This window comes from Narcine bancroftii, chromosome 2, assembly GCF_036971445.1.
Source record: "Narcine bancroftii isolate sNarBan1 chromosome 2, sNarBan1.hap1, whole genome shotgun sequence".
NCBI lineage: Eukaryota > Metazoa > Chordata > Chondrichthyes > Torpediniformes > Narcinidae > Narcine > Narcine bancroftii.
The window spans coordinates 50754608-50776469 of record NC_091470.1 but is presented as its reverse complement, the minus strand read 5'-3'; the positions used below and the strand labels follow the sequence as shown (position 1 = coordinate 50776469).

The 21862-nt window shown below is 37.9% G+C and overlaps 1 protein-coding gene across 5 annotated transcripts in view; it reads left to right on the top strand.

Moving 5' to 3' along the window:
• cdin1 (CDAN1 interacting nuclease 1) overlaps positions 1 to 21862 on the top strand; it is a 217450-nt gene that overhangs the window by 99593 nt on the left and 95995 nt on the right. For all 5 annotated transcript variants that reach the window (XR_011351217.1, XM_069916648.1, XM_069916651.1 and 2 more), the window contains 3 exons: positions 3592 to 3671; positions 4072 to 4121; positions 8019 to 8086. Coding sequence is in view for 4 of the 5 variants with exons in the window: in XM_069916648.1 (XP_069772749.1) it covers positions 3592 to 3671; positions 4072 to 4121; positions 8019 to 8086 (198 nt within the window). In the remaining variant the exon portion in view is untranslated. The remainder of the gene's footprint in view (positions 1 to 3591; positions 3672 to 4071; positions 4122 to 8018; positions 8087 to 21862) is intronic.

Here is a 21862-nt window from a genome sequence, read left to right as displayed (position 1 = left end):
CAAACCTTGGCAAGCATCTTCAGATGTGTAGTATAATGTATGTTGACTAGCTGCATCAGGGCCTAGTATGGGGCACCAATACCTCTGAGCAGAAGGCCCTGCTAAAGTTAGTGGACACAGCCCGTCAAAGGCTAAACTCTCCCTCCATTGAGAAAATCTGCATGGAACTTCGCTGTCAGAGAGCAGGAGCAATCATCAAGGATCCACACTATCCAGGACATGCTGTGTTCTCGCTGCTATCTATCAGAGACGAGGAAAAGGTGCCACAAGACTTATAACCACCAGGCTCAGGAACAGCTGCTACCCCTCCACCATCAGACTCCTCAACAACAAACTTAATCAAAGACTCACTTAAGGACACTTACTTTGCACATTATTTATTATTGATTTTTTTTGCACTTATTTCTTTGTTTATATTTCTCTTTTCTCTTTTTTACTATATACATTTCTTGAGTACAGTTTTTTTCACTACCGCAAAGTAGAAATTCTGCCTCACCCACAGGAAAAAGAATCTTAGGGTTGTATGTGAAATCATGTATGTACTCTGACAATAAATCATCCAATTGTAGTTGAGATCTCTCACTCACTTTTTCCAACAGTCTAGTTTGTAATAAAAATTAATGGAGTTGGATCCAGTTGCTTCCTATTTGGGATAGTAATTTTTCTATTGAGCTTTACATTTTTGTATTGTAATCAAGTGAAAAAAATTTCAAGAATTGGCTGCAATTTGGAGCAGCTGTTAACAATGTTTAAAAAATACAATTAAAATACTTTCATTGCATTTGGAATCTATTTTGTGGATGATATTTTGCATCAGAATCAGAATTTGTTGTCGTGAGCAAGTCATGAAATTCGATGTTTTGGGGCAGAATCATAGTGCAAACATTCATATTATAACCATCTTACAACATTTCCTATAAAAATTAAAAATAGTAGTGCATGTTTCTTTGGTTCATTGATTATTCAGGAATCTGATGGCAGTGGGGAAGAAGCTGTCCTTGTGCCATTAAGTAAAAAAGACAATACTAGAGAAGCTCAGCAGGTCAAATAGTGCCCTTTATATAGCAATGGTAAAGATACATAACTGATGTTTTGGGCTTGAGCCCTTCATCAAAGTATGAGAAAATGATGGCAGACATCCAAATAAAAGAGTAGATTGGGAAGGGCGAAGGTGGCAAAGGCAGGAGGTGATAGGTGGAGAAAGGAGGGAGGGGACAGCAGCAGTGAGAGGAAGGAGGTGCTCAGCGAAATGATCTTCCAGTCTGCAACAGGTCTCCAATGTAGAGAATGTCACAAAGGGTATACTGGATGCAGTAAATAAGTCCTCTGGATGTACAAGTGAAGTGTTGCTTCACTTGAAAGGCCTGTTTGGGGTCCCAGACCATGGTGAGGGAGGAGATGTGGGTGCAAGTGTTGCACCTCCTGTGGGCACGATGAAGGTGCTGGGGGTGAATGGGTGGGGAGGGATGAGTACATCTGCTCCAATCACAAGCACAGTGACCTCCCAGTAGCCAACCATTTCAATTCTGAGTCACACTTCCTCACTCACATGTCTGCCGCTATCCCACTCCAACCACCTGCAGATTGGAGGAACGACACCTTGTTTTCCATCTGGGCACTCTCCAGCCAGATGGCATTAACATTGATTTTACTGCTTTATATTAAACCTGCTCGTCTTTCCTTTCCCCTCCCCTTTCTTGTCTTTCTAGTTCTTCCAACCCACCCAGCTGTCCCTCCTCCTCCTCATTGCTGCTGTTCCCCCCTCCTTTCTCCGCCTATCAGCTCCTGCCTTTCCCACCCCCTTCCTTTCTTCTCCCCCCCCACCCCCCCCACCCTTGGACATCTGCCAGCATTTTCTCATACTTTGATGAAGGACTCAAGCCCAAAGAGTCAGTTATGTATCTTTACCTTTGCTATATCAAGAGCACTGTTTGACTTGCTGAGTTTCTCCAGCATTTTGTAGTTTTTACTTTAACCACGGTGTCTACAGAATTTTGTGATTTACTTGTGGCATTGAGTGCTCGTCTTAAGGCTCCTGTACCTTTTTCCCCCAAAGGTAGCAGAGTGAAGAGGGCATAGCCTGGGTGGTGGGGTCTGTTTTTTTTAAGACACCTCCTTATGTAGATGTCCTCGATGGAGTGAAGTCTTGTGCCTGTGATGTCGCCAGCCAAGTTAACAACCCTCTGGAGTTTATTCTTGACCTAAGAATTGGTGCCTCTGTACCAGGCAGTGATGCAACCACCTACCCACTCTGCAGTACACCTGTAGAAGTTTACAGAGGCATCAAAAATAGTGACCAGGGATAGCCACTAAAATTAATTAAAAGCTATTCTAAATGCATAGACTCATGCATATGCACAAATAATTTTTAAAATTGAAATGATTGTTAGAAAACCACAATGGAAGTTTGTTATGTACTTTCACACCTATGGGTTATTGATTAAATTCTTGTGTCTCTGTTTTAATAATTTCTCTTTTGTGAAGAGGAATATTTTAAAAATATAAAAGACATAACAGAGAATATTACAGTAATGACCTTTCATCTCTGGATCTGAACGTAATCTGTCTAGTTTGACATCTGTTAAAGGTTTCAAATTAAATGAGTGGAAAGCAATTTCCATCTAGTTTCCATTGAACAAAACTGCTTAAATTTGTGGAAGCTTGGCACCAATGTATTGAAGAGAGTTGAGAGGAGAGCCAAAGGTGTTGAGGAATAAAACAGCATATCTAAAGATAATGATTTGAAGCCATTGCTGGATTGCACTTAATCCATATAAGTTAGAGCAGTGTCTGAACTAACGGTAGAAACCAATGCTGTCATGGGATCTCATTTAATAAGACACCATGTGTTTTCAATAAGGTTTTGGTAAGTAGTTTATGTTAGAATTTTCCCTTTAATGTGAACTTTAAACATTTAAATTTTAATGGCTAAAAATTTATTGCTTTTGCCAAAACACAAATAATGGTTATTTTCATTACCTATTTGTGAAGATTAATTGTGTTACCCATGAGGTTTTATTCATGTATACTTAGATTTGGTAAAAAGAGTAAATATGAATGATACAAGAATGTATTAAAAATACATCCTTGAAAATAATTGCTTTGTTAGCTATGTTAAAACTACAAGCCATATGAAAATTGACTTTATACTAAGCATTTGTAAAATTTAAAAAAAGTTGGACACCAAGATAATGGGAATTTATGATGCCTGATTTATGACAATTATGAAGAATATCCTAGACTTCATCCAGTCCCTCCCCACCCTCACAAGTCATGTATATTTTTTAAGGAATGGGCTTAGTCAATTGCATGTGGCAATTTGGGAAAAAAATGGTCAAAATTCAATTTTTATTGAATTTGGTATTCTGATATGAGCAGAAGCTGATGCCTTTCAATGTATACCTTTGCAGGTTATTGTAGGTTAACTTATCTTTTGTCTACCAAAACTAGTATTGATTTCTTGAGATCAAAAACCTGAGAGGCATTGCAACCTATTCATACACTGTATAATGAAAGATAAATTCAGTTCTTTATCTGTAATCTGAAATAAAACAGCACAATATATTAACACTATTTTTTATTCCTATCTAGCAAGCAAACCTGTCATAAATGGCATGTTAAGGGACCCATCACAGATTCCTGACAGGGTTCTAGCTAATCAAGTTTATCAGGTACTGTATTAATCACAGTTATCTTTTCCAATGACATTTTATGTTTAATAGTGGTTCACACTCTTGCGGCTAAAGTAAAAGATTTTATACTTCATTTAATTACTGTCACCGTAAACCTCCATATAGATCAGAGTTCACAGCGAAGCCAATGAACTATTTGCGTATAAAAGCTTTTTTTCATTTTAATAGCCTCCTTTATTGTGCATACAAGCCATGCAGGCTCCATTTTCTACATTTTAAAATTGAACAGTCCTTGACAGTCTTTTGAACCATACTCACAAACTGTAAATTGTAATTGCAGTTCTCGGAATACTATTTGCCATAATAGTTATCTGATTTACCAGTGGATTATCTGACACTACATATTTAATGCACTTTTTCATCTCTTGTTTGCTTGCAGTGCACAGTGAATGACTGCTGTTATGGACCATTGGTAGACTGCATCAAACAGTATCTTTTTCCATAAAATTTAGGACTGAAATTGACGAGCTATGACTTTGTAGATGAGATGTGTCTAGCTTAACCTGACATCAAGTTCTGCTTCACATAGCATGTATTTCATACCCTATCCTTGTACTTTAAATCAGCTAGGGTCACGGAAAACCTTATTCTATAGCTGCAAAGATGTCATTGTGGACAATGTGATTTTTTTTTGTCAAAAGGGAACAGCAGCAATAATTCACCTCTTTAATCTTTAAATTACTGCAGTACAATTCATGAAATTCATCAGATCAGTCTTTTAAATAGATGAATTGCTGGAATAGTTACATTTTTCAATAAATTTGTCAGACTTTTAACTGGACTTTGAGTAAAAATCTATTCGTTTGCTTTGAAACTTTTCGACACTATATATTGATTATGAGAAACAATGGTTATTGGGAATTTATTTGAAAAATATATCCACTGAGGTATCGGGGACATAAGTGAAAGCTGTTCTAAGGTGACCAAAGCATGGCTTCAGTACTAATGATGATTATACTGGTTGAGTTTTATTTCGTGCCAAACATCAATGTTTTTTAACCTATTCATTTTTAGCGGTTAACAGAAGAGGGAGGATGATAATGTCAGTTACAAGGAAACAAATTTATTGAGAGAGCATGCACTCTCAACTGAGTTGCAGGAATGTTGGTTTGCCCTGATAATGCTGGTCAGTGTGGTCAGATCACACAAAGAATTGGAGTATTACAACATAATGCCTCATGTTTCCTTTAGCACAGGCATCTATAAGCATTTGTTCATCAAAATGTTCTGCCTCTAGTTCTTTTTCTCTTTCAGACATACACACATTGATATAATTTCAGTTTTATTATTCATACTGTAATATAACTGATATCATACACTATGAAAATGAAGGTTGAATGATTCACAGTCACTTGATATTTGTAGTGTAATGACTTCCCCATGACTAACAAATATTTTTAATCCTATAGTAATCAACTGTATGTCATCTTGTTCATTATAAGAGGCTAAGTAGTATTTTTATTATCAACTTTAGTTTTTAATGACTAAAATTACTACAGGTATTCCTTAATTTATCAATGTTCTTTTAATGATTTATTTTTCAAAAATGCCATTGATTCTTTGGAATGCATTTCTTTGATTTACAAAGCTAATTTTTAGTGCAACAAAACCTTCTGTCCATTTAAATATGTTACAAAAATTCCCGAAATGCTTTTTGCTCAACATCTTGATTTTTACCAAGATTATTTTCAAAATATTTTCAAAGAATGGCCATACATAAATTAGATTTAAATTCTAATCAGTCTGTGTATTTTTCTGAACATTTTGCCTCCTAATTTTAATTTTTGTTTTGGATAGTAATCCTTAAATCATTTAGCCAATGTGTTCTAGTAATACTTTGAAGCAGGGTGAAAAAAATAACAGTAATTCAAGCATCTGAATACACCTCAAGAATATAATATGCTGTTATAATATTATAATATTATCAATTTAGTTTTGAATTCAATTCTCTTAATTATGCCTATCAGTAAATCCTCACTGTTTTATCCCTGGTGATGATGTTGGAGTTCACTATTCAAAATAATCATATTTAAGAAATAAACAGAAGTCAAACCAGATGGTCACATTGATTATAATCCTTCTGATTTAATTAAAGGACAATTTCTCTTTAAATACAGTCATCATCTCCTTGATTTTTTTTTGATCCTGACCTATAGCAAAGGGTGGAAGCAGGGATAATTTTCAAAATATTGCGGCAATGAATTTCTTTATCTATATGAGCTATGCAAATAAATTGTATTCAAAAATACTCAGCATACAATGAGCAAGAACAGAGGTTGCTAAGCAGATTTGCACAACTGATCACCTGGTGCATTTACATAAAATTGTGTTGTGCACACAACAGTGCGGCCCTTAAACAGTCAAGCATGTTTTAATTGGATAGTATTGAATTCCTTAGAAGGGCCTGACATTACAAGAGCTACCTGTGGAGATTCTGAAGTGCCAGTCTTCCTTAAGATAGGTTCCTCTGTATCTTTTGTATTGGTACAGCAACCTCACTCAACATCCTCTCTATTCCATGGATTTAGCCCTTGCATCTTTTTCAGCCCCCTCCAAACTACTCATCCCATCCCTTGGCACCCTCCTTGGTCCTCCTCTATCTTAGTTATTTCCCTAGCCTTCTCCATCAATTTCTTTCCCCTATTTTCAATCCACTTCCCAACACACTTTATACCATCTCCATGATGGTAAGAGTCCATGCTGGTGTAAGACCTTTGGATATTTTAGCCCTGTTCTATCACTTTTATTGCTTGAGGCTCAAGCTCATGGAAAATAAAGCCTGTGGTCTCACGACAAACTGGAAAGCACTTTAAGGCAGAATTATTTCTCGTTTCTTGACCACCTGTAGAATTTCAAGGCCCACTTGTTTTATCTTGTCCATTGATAAAATTGTTTTTATGCAGTTAATTGTTGACAATTTAAAAAATGGCCAGCTTTTATGCTTAAAGTAATTTGGATATAATTTAGCATGAATATGCCATTTTATTGTGTAACAGGGATGTACAATTTGCTACTTATATTGCCATAACATTGAGATTTCTATTATAGCACCACCTATTGACATCACAGAAAAGCATAGAGTAAGAAGGTATTTGTACAGCCCACAATAATTTATTAATAAATACTTGGAAAAGGTGAATGTATCCTTTGAAGGATTATTGCCAAATCTTAAATATAATTATCTGAATATTTATGAGCAGCAGTGAAGCAAAATGAAATTATAAATGCCAGTAATGTGCTTTTGTTTTAGAAATTTGAGATATTTGTCAGATGTAACCGAGAAAAATGTACCTGTACAATATTAACATGCTTGTTTGTTGCCTCACTTTCTAATAATAATAGGACCTGTTTTTGAATACATCAGCTGGGTAAAATGTTTTTGTGATATGTTGATGTAGTCTTTGTTCTGTCTTATTCAATGCCAACTGATGGTGATAACTTGGGGGGAAAAGCCCAGTGGTGCATTGGTATCTTGCTCAGGTCATATTCTTCGCTTCAGTCTAAATCGAGAATACAGAGATCCAGTGCACTTGGGGCTCTCATGGGCAATCTTAATCTTATCTCCACCTGAACAATCACAAATAAAACAAAAATATTAAGAACTTTCATTTATGTAACCCTTTCCAGGTTCCTCAAGTATTCCAAATTTCTTTACAACAAATAAATTGCATTGCAGAGTTATCAGTGAAATGTGGATAAATATAGAAAACATAACACAAAAGATAAATCAGAAATACATTCCTAAACCAATTTTGCTTTGAGGATATTACATAATTTATGCCCATCAATGTCTTGCCTACAATTGACCAGCAGCATGGACCAATGACCTGAACCTAGTTTAGTCTCATAATATGTTATGCATCAAACTATGGTGGGCTTTTGTTTGGGGTGGCTTCTTTAAGTTTTTTTTTGATTTGTCAATTTACTTGTAGAAAACTAATTTCCCTTGAAATATTTTATAATGCTCTTTGAAATAATTTATTGAATGTGTTCATTCAATATGTGATCATAAATTGTTATGGATTTTCTTGATTTTTCGTTGTTTCATGGTGAAGTGACATAAACAAACTATTTAGTTATATTTTGATTAATTTTACAGTATGTTTTCAAGCAGTATTTCAAAATCAACCTTTCCAATTAAACCTCAAATAAAACTTGAATTCAAAGCAGCTGACATGGTCCACAGAATGGGTGACTTTATACCAACATTGATTCTCTTCCAAAGGAATATGCAGTTAAAAATTACTGTTATATAATCTAGTTCAAATCCAATTGCTCTTATCTTGTGCAATGATAGTTATCCTTTCCTTAACTTACTGCCTATAGTGCCATAGGACAAGAATATGAAATTCTGCTCCGTGAAAAATTGCAAAGAAATAAACTATCCTTTTTAGGTAAGAATTTGATTGGATATCATTTAGTTCACAACTGTTTAATTGGTGGGAAAATAGAGAATGTCCGCTGTATCTGTAAAGCTGAAGAAGGAGCTGAGATGATTGATGCTGTGCATGTTATCTTATATTGATTGAGGACTAGACAGGAAATTAGATACCTAATACTCTTACTTATACTACCCATACAAACTTGTGATTAATATTTTATGCTATAAGTAGCTGGAAAAATACCTTTATAATATTTGCTTTTGTAATACTTCTAGCTTGAGATTAAATATGTAATCCTTGTCTTCAGAGAGTTAAAGTGAAGCATATGGGAGAAAACTTGAGGTGGTTTACATGTCAAAAAAATATCTGATGTGAGGAAAAGCTTTCCAGAAAGAAGATAAATTACAGGTTACTTGGTTCATTCCTTAGGAGGCGGTATTATCTTTCAATATTTCCATCTTTTCAATTGCAGAAAGCTGCTTTTAATTTTGAAAAATTGAATGTTTTCTAAATTCCTTGATCAGAAAATTATCAATATTTTTGTTTGCTAGTTCATATCAACTTCTATTTCATTTAATACACAAACAAAGTATTTAAACAAAATTTGCATTGTCTTTGAGTATAATAGTAAAATCCTGCTTGACCATAAATTATTACAGAAGCTGATAACTTACAGCAGGAAGACATCTTTCAGGACTGCAACATTTGGAAAAACTCTTGAACTTTTGTCTTTCCTTGTATCTTTCTGGATGCATCATCACAATAGCCTGTTTGCAAATTTATGTTAATTTTATTGAATTGAGGGTAGGTTACATATTTTCTTGATTCTTGATACATTCGTGTTTATATTACATTTCCATATTTTTAAAGTTCAGTCGTACTTACAGAACATTCAGCATCAACGGTCAAAAGTATTTGGATATGAGGTTAAGTAAAACTGATGTGGAATATGTGGTTAACTTTAGTCTTTGACCTTGTTTAAGTGGGGGGGGGAGGCATTCATATCTCACAATTGATTATCTACCAATATTGTTTGCTGCATTTCTTTCCTGCTCTATTTATTGAAACACTGTATTTCATTCTTCCAATCTCTATTCCCATCATGTTTCTTCAGGCAATACCTCTTTCCATACAAATGTCTCTAATATATATTTTCCTCCATTAAAGAATTTACCTCCACTGTTAGTGATAGGAGGCTTGACTGTGATGGTTTCATTTTCCACACTTCTGTTCTCTATCCAATCTCCCATATCCACAGTACTATCGTCCTTCACGTGAAAGAGATCGCCCTCTAGCTAAACTGTCACTTCAAGCAGGAGACCATCATTTAGCATTGCTACCCTTTCCCAAACCTTTCTTAAAATCATTTTCTCCGCTTACCTTTTTTTTCCCCAAACAGATACTGCAGATACAATAACAGTCTTTTTACCCCATTGGTCGGATGAAGCAACATCAAATTCCTTGTTCCACTGCAAATTTAAAGGAGTAAGCAACTGGCTTCACACACATTTTTCCCAAAAATGGAATAGTAACCAAAATAAATACCATTGGTTAACAAAAGAAAACACCAGTTTAGATTCAAAATATATCCTTGGCTTTGCATCAATTTTCATCTGCAAGAGTTCTAGACTTCTAGCACCATATGCATCTGGAAATGTTTCCAAGCTACACTTTTGGAAGGCTTATCTCTAATTTTGAACTGTGTTTCCAGTCTAGAATCATTCTCCAGCAAAAATCATCTCTGTCCAACCTCTTTGAAGCATGGTTGGCATAGCGGTTCGCACAATGCCTTCAAAGCACCAGCGATCGGGACTGGGGTTTGAATCCTGAACTGTCTGTAAGGAATTTGTATGTTCGCCCCTTTTCTGCATGGGTTTTCCCCGGGGGCTCTGGTTTCCTCCCACTGTTCGAAATGTACTAGGGGTTGTAGGTTGATTGGGTGTAAATTGGGCAGCTCAGACTTGTGGGCCAAAATGGCCAATTACAGTGATTATGTCTAAATTTAAGTTTTTAAATTTTAAATTTAACACCACAAGGCATAGAGCAGAAATAGGCCATTAAGCAAAATGAGTCCATGCTTCAAGTGTTCATTGATGGAATGGTCAAAACGTGACTCCCTGAGACACAGGACTCATTTCAGTTCACCTGTAGAAGAAACCATTCCACTGATGATGCTATAGCCTTATCTCTCCATTCTGTTCTGAAGCACCTGAAGAATAACGCCTCATTGACTTCAGTTCGACATTTAATATGATAATTTCCCAGAGACTGGTGGAGAAGTTGATCCTCACTGGAACTCAACTGTAACTGGATTTTTCTGAATGGAAAGACCTTAGTCTTTCTGGGTCGACAGAAGAGCGAAGAGCAGTGTAGCTCAAGCCTGCTCCTGTTCATGCTACTGATTCATGAGTGCAAAGCCAGATCCAGCTCCAACAGAGTCATCAAGTTTGGGATGTCACTACTGTTCTTCACCTCATCAGCAACAAAGATGAGGCGCATTACAAAGGAAAGGTGGAAAATCTCGTGATATGGTGCGAGAATAACAAACTGAGTCTCAATATGGACAGGACGAAGGAGATGATCATGGACTTCAGGAGGACCAGAAATAACCACCCTCTACTACGCATCAGTAGTGGAGAGAGTAGAGTGCATCAAGTTCCTCTGTGTGCACTTAACAAGTGGCATATCCTCATCATCATCTGTAGAATTTGTTGCCCCATCATCTCCTCACTTGTCAAAAATGTGTGATAGTGACTGCCCTTACTGAGAAGACTGAAGTGGTCAAGGCTACTGGCCACCATAATGTCAACCTACAGGAGCTCTATCGAGAGCATTGGAGTGTGGAAACATTGCTGTAAAGAAGTGGATCAGTGGTCAATCCACAGACAGGGCTATAAGAGTGGCAGAGAGGGTCCCTGGGATCTCCTTCCCCAAAATTGAGGTGATCTATCGGGTTAATTGCTTGAAGAGGGTGGGCAAAATCATTGAGAACCCCCTACCACCTTGCATACAGCATCTTTCAGCCACCTACCCTGAATGAGACGCAGGAGATTCAAAACTAGGTTAAGAAACAGCTTCTTTCCACGGGCAGTGAGAATGCAGAATGACTAAATGAACTGCACTAATTATCCGAAACTCGACTATTAAATGGTACTCCGATTATACGAAACTGTCAGGACTGGGCCTATGTTGGATAAATGGTTTTCTCGGATAACTGGTTATTTTTTTAAAAACAGCCCAGTAGCAACAGCAAATCACTTGTATCAATGTTTAAACACCAGCAAACAACAAGGGAAGGTTTTTTAAACATTAAAATAATGTTTAATTCTCACCAAAAAAATGCTGGTTGCAATGCCACTGCTGATCACCGAGACCTCCCAACTGCTGCCGCCAATCCCCAACACGTCCCCACCACTGCTGCTGATCCCCAGGGAGGCTTCCTGAGCCAGTGGAACACTTACTGGCAAATCAACAGGTTTCTGTCTCCCCGGTCACTGAGCTCCCAGCACCTGAGTCCCGATTCTGAATCCTCCCCAAGGCTTACTGCACACGCACACTGAGGAGTCTGGTATGCCAAGAAGGCAGGGAAGAGATAGGAGGGAAGGGGAGAAGGGGAAACGGTACTGAGCCTGAGGTCCTGCTCCTGCCTGGGAGGCCACTCTCCTTGATGACACCAGGACAAGGGATTTTTTTCTGACTAATTGCGGCTAGGAGACAGTGGCATGCAGTTTGAGAGGGAGAGTTGGAGAGAAAAGTCAATAGGGGAAGGTAAAGAAGAAATGGAAAGAGAGGGGAGGGAGTTACCTGAAACGAGGACAATCGTTTTAATTTCATGTGAAGTGAATTTTTTTAAAAACTCATGAGGTCAGTTCAACTGAAAAAATTTCAGATAAATGAGGATTTCAGATAATTGGAGTTGTATTGTATTTGTATATATTTTGCTTATCTTAAGTCTGGTTGCATTTTGCACTGAGGACTGGAGAATGCTGTCATGTCAGGTGGTACTTGTGCATCGGATGATAAATAAACTTGAACTTGAGTCTGTCCTGCGATTTAATCAGGAGCTGATCTATTTTCCCACTCAGCTCCTCTGCTCAGCCTTCTCCCCATAACCTTTTTAAGTCCTGGCTAATCAAGAACCTATCAATCTTTGCCTTAAATATACCCAATGACTTGACCTCCACAACCACTTGGGGCAACAAATTCTACAGATTTACCTCTGGCTAAAGAAATTCTTCCATATCTCTGTTCTAAGCACCAGCCACCCCTGCCCTGAAGTCCCATGCCAGCAGCTCCTGCCCTGAAGTTCTGCGCCTGGGGGCAGGGGCAGCGGGGGGGGGGGGGGGGCTGTCAGGAGCGGGGAGTTGGATTTTCATCAGCCAGCCCCTTAGCAATTTGGGGTCCACAGACACCCGCGCTATAAGTGATTCTGAGGATTAACGAGTCACGTTGTAACAAGGTTTCACTGTTCTTGGAACAAAGCCATTCATTCCAAAATCTAAATCATTATATACAACATAAAAAGAAGCAGCCCTAGCACCAATCTCTGTGGAACACCACTAGCAACTACAGCCAACTAGAATATATTCCCTGTATTCCAACTCTGCTTCCTGCCAATCAGACAATCCTCTACCCACGTGAGTATGTTTCCTGTTATACCATGGGCTTTTGTTCTGTAGCCTCGTGTGGCACCTTGTCAGAGGCCTCTTAAACTTCAAATGCACAACATTACTGCATCTCCTTTATCTAGCCTGCTTGTTACTTCTTCAAAGAATTCCAATAGGATTTTACATTTAAATTTTTTTTACCTGACACTGTAAAGATGTGCTAAACTTTACACCACAGACTTTCAAGGTGGGGTGTACACCCCACCGGTAGGGCATGGGAATATTTTGGTGAGGCATGTGATTAAGAATATTTTAGTGGGTTGTAGGAATATTTTGGGAAATAATTAAAAGGTTGGTTTTAAAAAAAATAAACTCATGTTGGTGTGAAAGATGTGACTGGGCAACACTCAGTAGAACACAATTGTGGTAACTTCCAAGTAAAACCACTTTGTTCTTTTTATTTTCATAACATGTTTTTGCTCTTCCAGTTTCTTTTGTTTCTCCATCGTTTCTCTTATTTTAACTGTTGGTATCGTTGGTTAACATTATAATTTTCTTTATTATTATCATCCATTCCAAATTACCTTATTGGCGATGAGATTTCCAATTATTTCAACAATCATGTCTCCGTCCATACCCCTTTACTTTTTCACTTCAGTAGTGAGTAAGACCTATATCAGTATATATCTTTGTGCACTCTGCCCCAGGTGTCAGCCTGAGGGGGATGCCAAAATTGGGGCGAAAAATAGGGATCCCAGAAAGTAAAGTGCAAGTCGAGACAGTTTTGATGCCCTCTCTGTGAGGAAAAATGTCACAAACCACGCTTATGTTTTTTTTTCATGTATTTTTAGGGTCAGTATTCTTCCTTTGATTTGATCATTACTTTTATTACATTTTTCAATTCTGAGTCATAATAAAATATTGATTAATCTGTTTCAGGGAACTTGCACTGTTGTATTAATCTGTTTCAAGCAAAAGATTCGTCAATATTCAGGAAGTTCTTGAAGTTTGGGTTTATACCTGGTGTACACAATGAACATGCAACTTTTGCCAATTATGCCAAAAGACTTTGACAAATGAATCAATGAAAGCAGGCTGTCTTGAAGCTCATTTGAGGGCAAAATATCCTAACCACGTCAATTGGAAAATTTTATCACTGAAAGGAGTTTGAAAATAGATCAAAACTTACTTCATTATTCGCTGCGCAAACTACAGCCCTGAATCATACCCTTGAAGTTAGGTATGAAATTTCTCTGCTGATAGCAAAATATGGGAAGAATCATACGATTGAGGAGAAACTGATTAAGCCTGCAGTATCATTGTTTCTCAAAGCATTTCTGCAAAAGGATGACAAAGATGTCCGAGCAATGCCATTGAGTAATAGTTCTGTCTGCAACAGAATAGATGAAATAGGTCAAGATGTTGAAAAACAGCTTATTGAGAAGTTGAAATTATGAAAGTGAGGCTCTGTTATTGGCATACGTGAGGTATATTGATTAGGAAGAGTTTCAAGAAGAGTTGTTGTTTTGTGAATCATTAGAAACGACCATTACTGCAGTTGATATCTACAGCAAGCTCAAAAATTATTTGATGAAAATGAAATGCTAAAAGGAAATATTGTATCTTGTGCTTCAGATGGGGCACCTGCTGTGATGGGTAAAAAAAACCCAGGATGTTTAAAATTAATGAAGGATGAAAATCCAAACATGTTGGTTGTGCATTTTGTTATCCACAGAGAAAACTTAGTTACCAAGAAAGTTTCCCCTATTCTACATGAGATGCTGCATTCTGTGATCAAGTGTATCATTGCCATCAAAGCTAATGCCAAATGTGAACGTCTGTTCAAGCAGTTTTGTGTCGATAAAAATGCAGAACATGTGAGATTATTGCTTCACGTGAAATAAGGTGGTTGTCAAAGGGAAACTGCTTCAAAAGGTTTATGGAATTGTTTGATTTCCTCAGCAAGTTTTTGAAAGACAAACCTGAAAAGAACTTCTTGCTAACAACAGATGGAAAAGCTTATGTGAGTTACTTGACAGAAATTTTTGAGAAACTTTGTGCATTGAACAAGCACCTCCAAGTAGCAAATAAGGCATTTGTTGATGCAAAAACAAAGATATTTGGATTCATGCCACTTCTAGAATTATGCCAAAGGAATATTTCTGCAAGAAATTTCAGTCATTTGTATTGGTTGAATAAGTGTGAGGTAACTAATGCTACTACAAATGTCATTGTTGTGTTTTTACTTCAACATTACAGATTTTTGTGACTTATGTTTTTTATTACTTTGGGCATTAGTTGAATAAACTTTCTCAAAATGCTTTCCAATGTATTAATATCTTTATTTTAATACGGAGTCAAATACCGAAAGAACACTGTGCTCTAGATGATTAGGCAATGGATTTTCCCTCTTGGTTAACTCAGCCATTACTGGTGGACTTATCTGAAGTTCCAGTGCAATGCCAAGAGGAGTTATCTGAGTTGCAACATGATGAATCTGTGAAAACTCTGTTCAAAATGAAAGGAACCATGATGTGTTGTCTAACGAGATTGAAAAGAAATACCCAAATTCGATTACTTCAGCAAGGGAACTATTGATACATTTTCCATTTTCTTATTTAGTGGAATGTGGCTTCAGTGCTTTTAATGCTTTTCTACAAGCTAAGAGAAACCAACTGGAAATTACAAAACATGGAGATTTATGTTTGAAACTAACAAAATTAGCCCCTCAAATAAAAAAAATCTCCAGCCAGCATCAAGAACAAGGTTCCCACTGAAGTGACGACAATTCTTGAATGTGTGTTTGAGATGGTTGACATATTGAGGTAGTATTTGAATATGAAATGTGTTCCAGTGTATTCCCGACCTTAATTGCATTGAAATACACTTGCAGTAAATGAGTTAATTAAAACTTCTTTAATGTTTCTTTGAAAAAATTAAAGTGGGGCCTAGGGCAAAAAAGGTTGAGAACCACTGCTCTATACCAACCATGCCACCCAGGTGGTTTATCAAACAAGATTTTCCCTTCAGGAAACCATGCTGGCTTTGGTCTATCTGGTCATGTGCCTCCAAGTACTCTGCAACCTCATCCTTGGCAATCAACTTCAACATCTTTTCAACCATTGTCATCAGGCTAACTTGTCTATAATTTTTTTTTTTAATTTAAATTTAGACATACAGCATGATAATAGGCCCCTTTTTGCACACAAGCTCATGCTGCCCAATTGCACCCAATTGACCTACAAGTTTTGACGGGTGGGAGGAAACTGGAGCCTCTGAGGAAAACCCACGCAGACCCGGGGAGAACATGCAAGTTCCTTACAGACAATGCAGTATTTGAACCCCGGTCTTGATTGCTGGTGCTTTAGCAGTGTTGCACTAACCGTTAAGCCAACTATGCTGCCCCAACTTATTGATTCATAAAAGGTCATTACCATTGCCTCTACTTTCTTTACAGTGACTTGTTTAAAAACTCAAAGGTGCAATCTATGTGGTCCAGGAGATTTATCCATCTTGGACCTTTTAGCCTTCTGAGTACTTTCTCCCTTCAAATAGTAACTGTGCTCATTTCCCTTCCATGATACCCTTCAACATCTGGCACACTGCTAATGTCTTTTACAGTGAAGACTGATGCAAAATACTTATTTCGTTCCTCTGCCTTGTCTCCCATTATTATTTCTGCAGTATCTTTTTTCTAGTGGTCCAATTTCTACTCTCACCTCTCTGTTACTCTTTATAAACTTGAAGGTATTTTGTATCCTCGATAATATTATTTGCTATCCTACTTTCATACTTCATCTTTTCCCTCCTTAATTTTAATTACCTTCTGCAAAATTTGTAAAATTTCCCAATCCTCTACCTTCCACCACTAATTTTTGCATCCTTGTCAGCCACAGTTGAGACTTTTTTCCATTTGAATATTTCCTCCTTTTTGCCATGTATTTATCCTGCATCTTCCTCATTTCTTGCAGAAACTCCATTCATAACTGCTTTACCTTCTTCCCTTCTAGTGCCCTCTTCTAATCTATTTTGGCCAGTTACTCTCTCATGCTATTATAAAATAATGACACTTTTAACTTTAGTTTGTTCTATCTCAAATTGAACTCATTCATATTGTGAGCACTGTCCGCTAATGGTTCCTTTAAGTTCTTTAATCATCGATGGTGCATTACACACACCCAATCTAGTACAGCCAATCCTCGAGTGGGCTCATCAATGAGCTATTCTAAAAATCTATTGTTGGATTCGACAAATTTTCTCTCTGGAGATTCAGTCCCAACCTGGTTTCCCCAATATGCTGGCATGTTAGAAACCCCCATGACTATCATAACATTGCTCTTCTGACACGTCTTTTCTATTTGCTGTTGTAATTTGTTTCCCCATACCCTAACTGCTGTTTGGAGGTCTGAAAATAACTGGCAACATTGTATTTTTACCCTTGCCATTTTTTAACTCACAATGATTCTAAATCTTCTAATCTTATGTCACTTCTTTCTAATTATTTAATGTTATTCCTTACCAGCAGACCCACACTACCCCCTCTGCTTTGCTGCCTATTATTTATTTTCTGGGGTTTCTTTTGCCCAGGGCATTGTAATGACAAATATAATTGAATTCCTTAGTTTCTTTGAATCTTCTTTACATTTGATTTTTCACCACTTCATACCCTGTTCAGACATTTTTAAAAGTTCAACTGCTTGAGCTCCATTTCCCTCATAATACTCGATTATTTAGAGACTGTTTATGCTTTTTATAATTTTTATAATTTTTCATTTCTTATTGTGTAGCATATGTTTCCACTTATCTTTCTGTGATGAGCAAAGGTATGTGCCATTCTACACCATTGCATATGTCATTGATGAATGTGGTGAGAACTTGACACCTCACCAGAGAGCTTTGAAGGCCACTGTGAACTTTATCATCAGATTGTACACCTTCACCTATGATTCACAACATACTCAGCTCATGGTTCACCAATGACTTTACCAAACTAAATAGTGAATTTGTCAAGCTGGACTTCTGCAAACTCTGCACTGCTCGGTGACATGCAGGGAAGGCCATTTGACTGAAGCCCAAATGCATTTAAATTTTTATAATGATTGGTTCATCCATGTGATTGGCAAATCATGCAAGATTTTGTTTTGGTTGTGTCCTTTCTTTGGGTGATGAAACACATCACTCCCACCTTCCCCAAAATATGGAGACAGATGAGAAACGTCACCAAAATTTTCCATGTCAATCATCTGAAAGAAAGGTTACATGCAAAAATTTAATCATACAATTGGATTTACCCTTTATTGGAAAGACGCATTATTTTTCCCACTGGAACCACAGGTCTATGGTTCTTCCAACCTCATTTCCACTCTCGTCCACCCCACTGGAATTCCTATTCCAGCTTCTCGGTTCCAACAGCACTCTTCTCTCCCACCCCCCACTCACTTCTCATGCTCCCCAACATGAGTTGCAGACTAAAAAAGACCGTGCTTCTTCCTGAGATCTCTCTCAGACCAAGGCTGAGGCAACCCATCTTTCAGCCATCTTGGTGAACCAGTGGATCTCAAGAGAGCATATATCACTGCAAGGATGTCCATTGGCTGACACACAGGCTGGGAACTCGCAGTAGCACACGAAGGCACCTGGCTTTTATCTTTTTTTATTTATGCATGATTTATTTGGGTATTTATCTTTAATTTTTACAGTTGTTTAACATTAGACAAGTTTAAATGAGTGAGCAAAATTGTGTGAATCGGGTATAATGTGGGAAAATGTGAAAAAAGTCCAATTTGTCAAGAAAAATAAGAGACCTATCCAAATGATGATAGAATGCAAAACTCTACGTGCAGAACAATCTGGGTGCTACAATGCACTATTTGCAAAGTGCTGATGCAGCAGCTAACTGAATAAAGTTAACAATATATTCTTTAATGACAGGGGAATTCTAAAGGTATGAGGTCATGTTTCAGTTCTATAGGGTGTTGCTGAGACCTAATCATCTAGAGCACTGTGTTCTTTCAGTATTTGACTCCGAATTAAAATAAGGATATTAATACATTGGAAAGCATTTTGAGAAAGTTTACTCAACTAATACCCAAAATTTAAAAAAAACATAAATCACAAAAATCTGTAGATAACCTTGAAGTAAAAACACAAAATGCTGTTGAACAGTGTCCTTTATGTAGCAAAGGTAAAGATGAGTCCTTCATTAAAGTCTGAGAAAATGCCACAGGCAACCAAACAAAAGAGTGGGAGATAGGGGTGGCAAAGGTAGGAGATGATAGGTGAAGAAAGGAGGGAGGGGACAGCAGAAATAAGTGGGATGACTGGGTGGGTGGAAGAATGGAAAAGGGAAAAGGTGAGCAGGTTTAGTGGAAAACACTAAAGTCAATGTTCATGCAATCTGGCTGCAGAGTGCCTAGACGGAAAATATGGTGTTGTTCCTCCAATTTGGGTGGTCTGGATGGGATAGTATACAAGGCCATGGACAGACATGTGAGTGTGGGAGTGAGACTAGGAATTGAAATGCTTGGCTACTGAAAGATCATTGTTGTTGTGAACAGAGAGGAGATGCTCAGCGAAGTGATCACCCAAATGGCTGGGCTCTCCAATGTAGAGAATGCCACAAAGGGTGAAATAATTTCTCTGGATATTCAAGTGAAGTGTTGCTTCACTTGAAATGCCTTTTTTGGCCCCGGATCGTGGTGAGGAATGAGGTGCGGGCGCAAGTGTTGCACTTGCTGCAGGCACAGGGGTCGCGATGGGTGGGGAAGGATGAGTGCAGAAGGGGATTGCAGAGCGAGCGGTCCCTGCGGAAGGCCGAGAGGGGAGAAGAAGGGAAAATGTATCTGGTGGTGGGATCCTGTTGTAAGTGTAAAGGTTAAAACCTTGTGTTTTTGATTCATAGTTAATTTTGTGTCTATCCCTTTAAGAAAAAAAAATTGTTTGTTGTGTTACCATAGTGACTATGATGTCACATGTCATAATATCTGAGAACTTGCACCTAATTCTTCGATATACTTTTTGAATTTCTCTTAATTTGTCTATTTCTTCTTGATCTGTTTAAAGTTGAATATTGTTATATCATAATACAGTATGCTTTGTTTATTCGTCGTTATGAAAATCTCAAAATATTTATCCATTTTATCAATGAATTAAACGTACTTAAAACAGCATCTATAAAGTTTGGTTTATTGGATTAATAAGATACTAATTCAGAATATCGTTGCTCATGTTTCTTTGAAGATGCTTTTTAAAATGAACTTTGTTTGGAAGAAAGGCTTGTAAAATTTGTCTGAAAGTATTACAACTTGATTTAAAATCAAGAAGCATTTAAGCTTTACTAAGAAGTCCAGTTTTCTGTTAGAATATTCAAAAAGCCTCTATCAGAACATGTCTTTCTGACTGCAGAGATCTGTAACCTTGGAGAGATAAGATAGAGCTCTGGTTTGAAGAATCTGGCAGGATGCTCAGAAGAATGTTTTTAAAAGTTATAAAAAAACACCTGATAAGAAAGCTTGTGTGCATATTCACAGATCCAAGACAAGCAGAGAAATCCTCTTAAAGGGACCAAGCGAGATGCAAATTGTTTACAGTTCCCAGGAACCAGGAGAAGACAGGCGGCAGTGTGAAGAACCCAAGATGGAGGTGTCTCAATGGGCTAAAGACCTCGAGCAAACAAGCTCCTCTCAAAGAACTGTTTGGTTGTGAGTTGAGCCAGCAAGGAGGACTGACAACACTTGGCAGGAGATTGGAACCAACCATCATTGAAGAAGCAGCTTCAACTACTAAGCAAGAAGAGTATACAATCAAGGCATTGCAGGCCTCATTCGCTGACTTAAAGCTTAGTGGAACTGGAACAGATGAAGGTACATTGCAAAACCCACTGGTGCTGTATCGAGCGAAATGCTGAAGATAGAGACTCAATCAGCGGTATCTGAAAGTTCGGATGTGAATCCTGATGATAGTATTTCCAAGGTTATGAGCACAGGAAGGTCTTCAAAGTCTAAGGCGCAAACAGACTTGGCTACTACGTGTGCACGACATGAATAGTTTGAGAAAAAACATGCTCTAGAAGACATGGAAGCTGAAGTGAAGAATCGGCAATAAATATGGCCAAAGTAAAAGCATCAGCTCAGGCTTCCGCTAGATCTGTCATTCAAGGTGAAATACCCAAAGGGCTCGCACCGAACGTTCCAGCAGATCAATGGGTACCGCAGCCACAAGAAACGAGTCGACTCGAGCAAGGATCCACGGGTGGCACTACTAGTGCTCGAATGACAATGTCCTGAAAAGGGCTAGCGACATTCAATCTCTTCAGAGCGCACAATATATGAATCTTCCCGAAAGGAGAGCATTTCAAAAAGGTTCAACCATGTGAGTTGATTATACTCAACCATTGATGTCTCTGGGAGGAGTCACGTGATGGAGTAGTGGCCGGTCAGGGAATTCCAGCCCTCTCCGGAAAAGTTTAAAAAAAAAACACACAAAACACAAAGGTACAAGAGTAAAAATTAAAACAAAGTAAAAATAAAGGTGAGAAGAAAATGGCAGCGAAGAGAGAAAAGTCGAAAACAACGGGAAGAAGAGAAGAAGAAAGAACGTCGGAAGAAGAAGGTGAAGGCCTTACCTGTCCGAGGTGACCCGCCGCGGAGAGAGAAGCCTGCTCCCTCAGATCAGTGGAAGTCCCGGGCTCGGGACTACAAAAATGGCTCGCAGAGCCGAGTAAAAGTGTGCAACTGCGCATGCGCGACTCCTCGCGCATGCGCGATGCACATGAAAAAAAACACACTGACGGGAGGGGGGAACAGCTGCGGAGTCGATCTCCACAGCTGAGAGAGACACCTGCAACACAGCAGCAGGTGCAGAACATGGAAAATAACGACAACAAGAAAGAAGAGGGTAAAAAGAAAACAAGGAAACAACAGATGGTCAACCCAGAGGAAGAAGAAGAAGAACAGAAAGAAATGGAAGAAGAAGAGAAAGGCAAGACAATGGATATATCTTTTTTTAAAGAATATATGGAATCAGTGAAAAAATGGCAATTACAAGAATTTAATGAGATAAAAAGAAGAATTAAGAATGCAGAAGAAAAAATGAATAAAATAGAAATGGTCATATCAGATATAGGAAAAAGAGTGGATAATGTGGAAAAACGAGAAATAATCGTAGAAATGGAAGTAGAGGA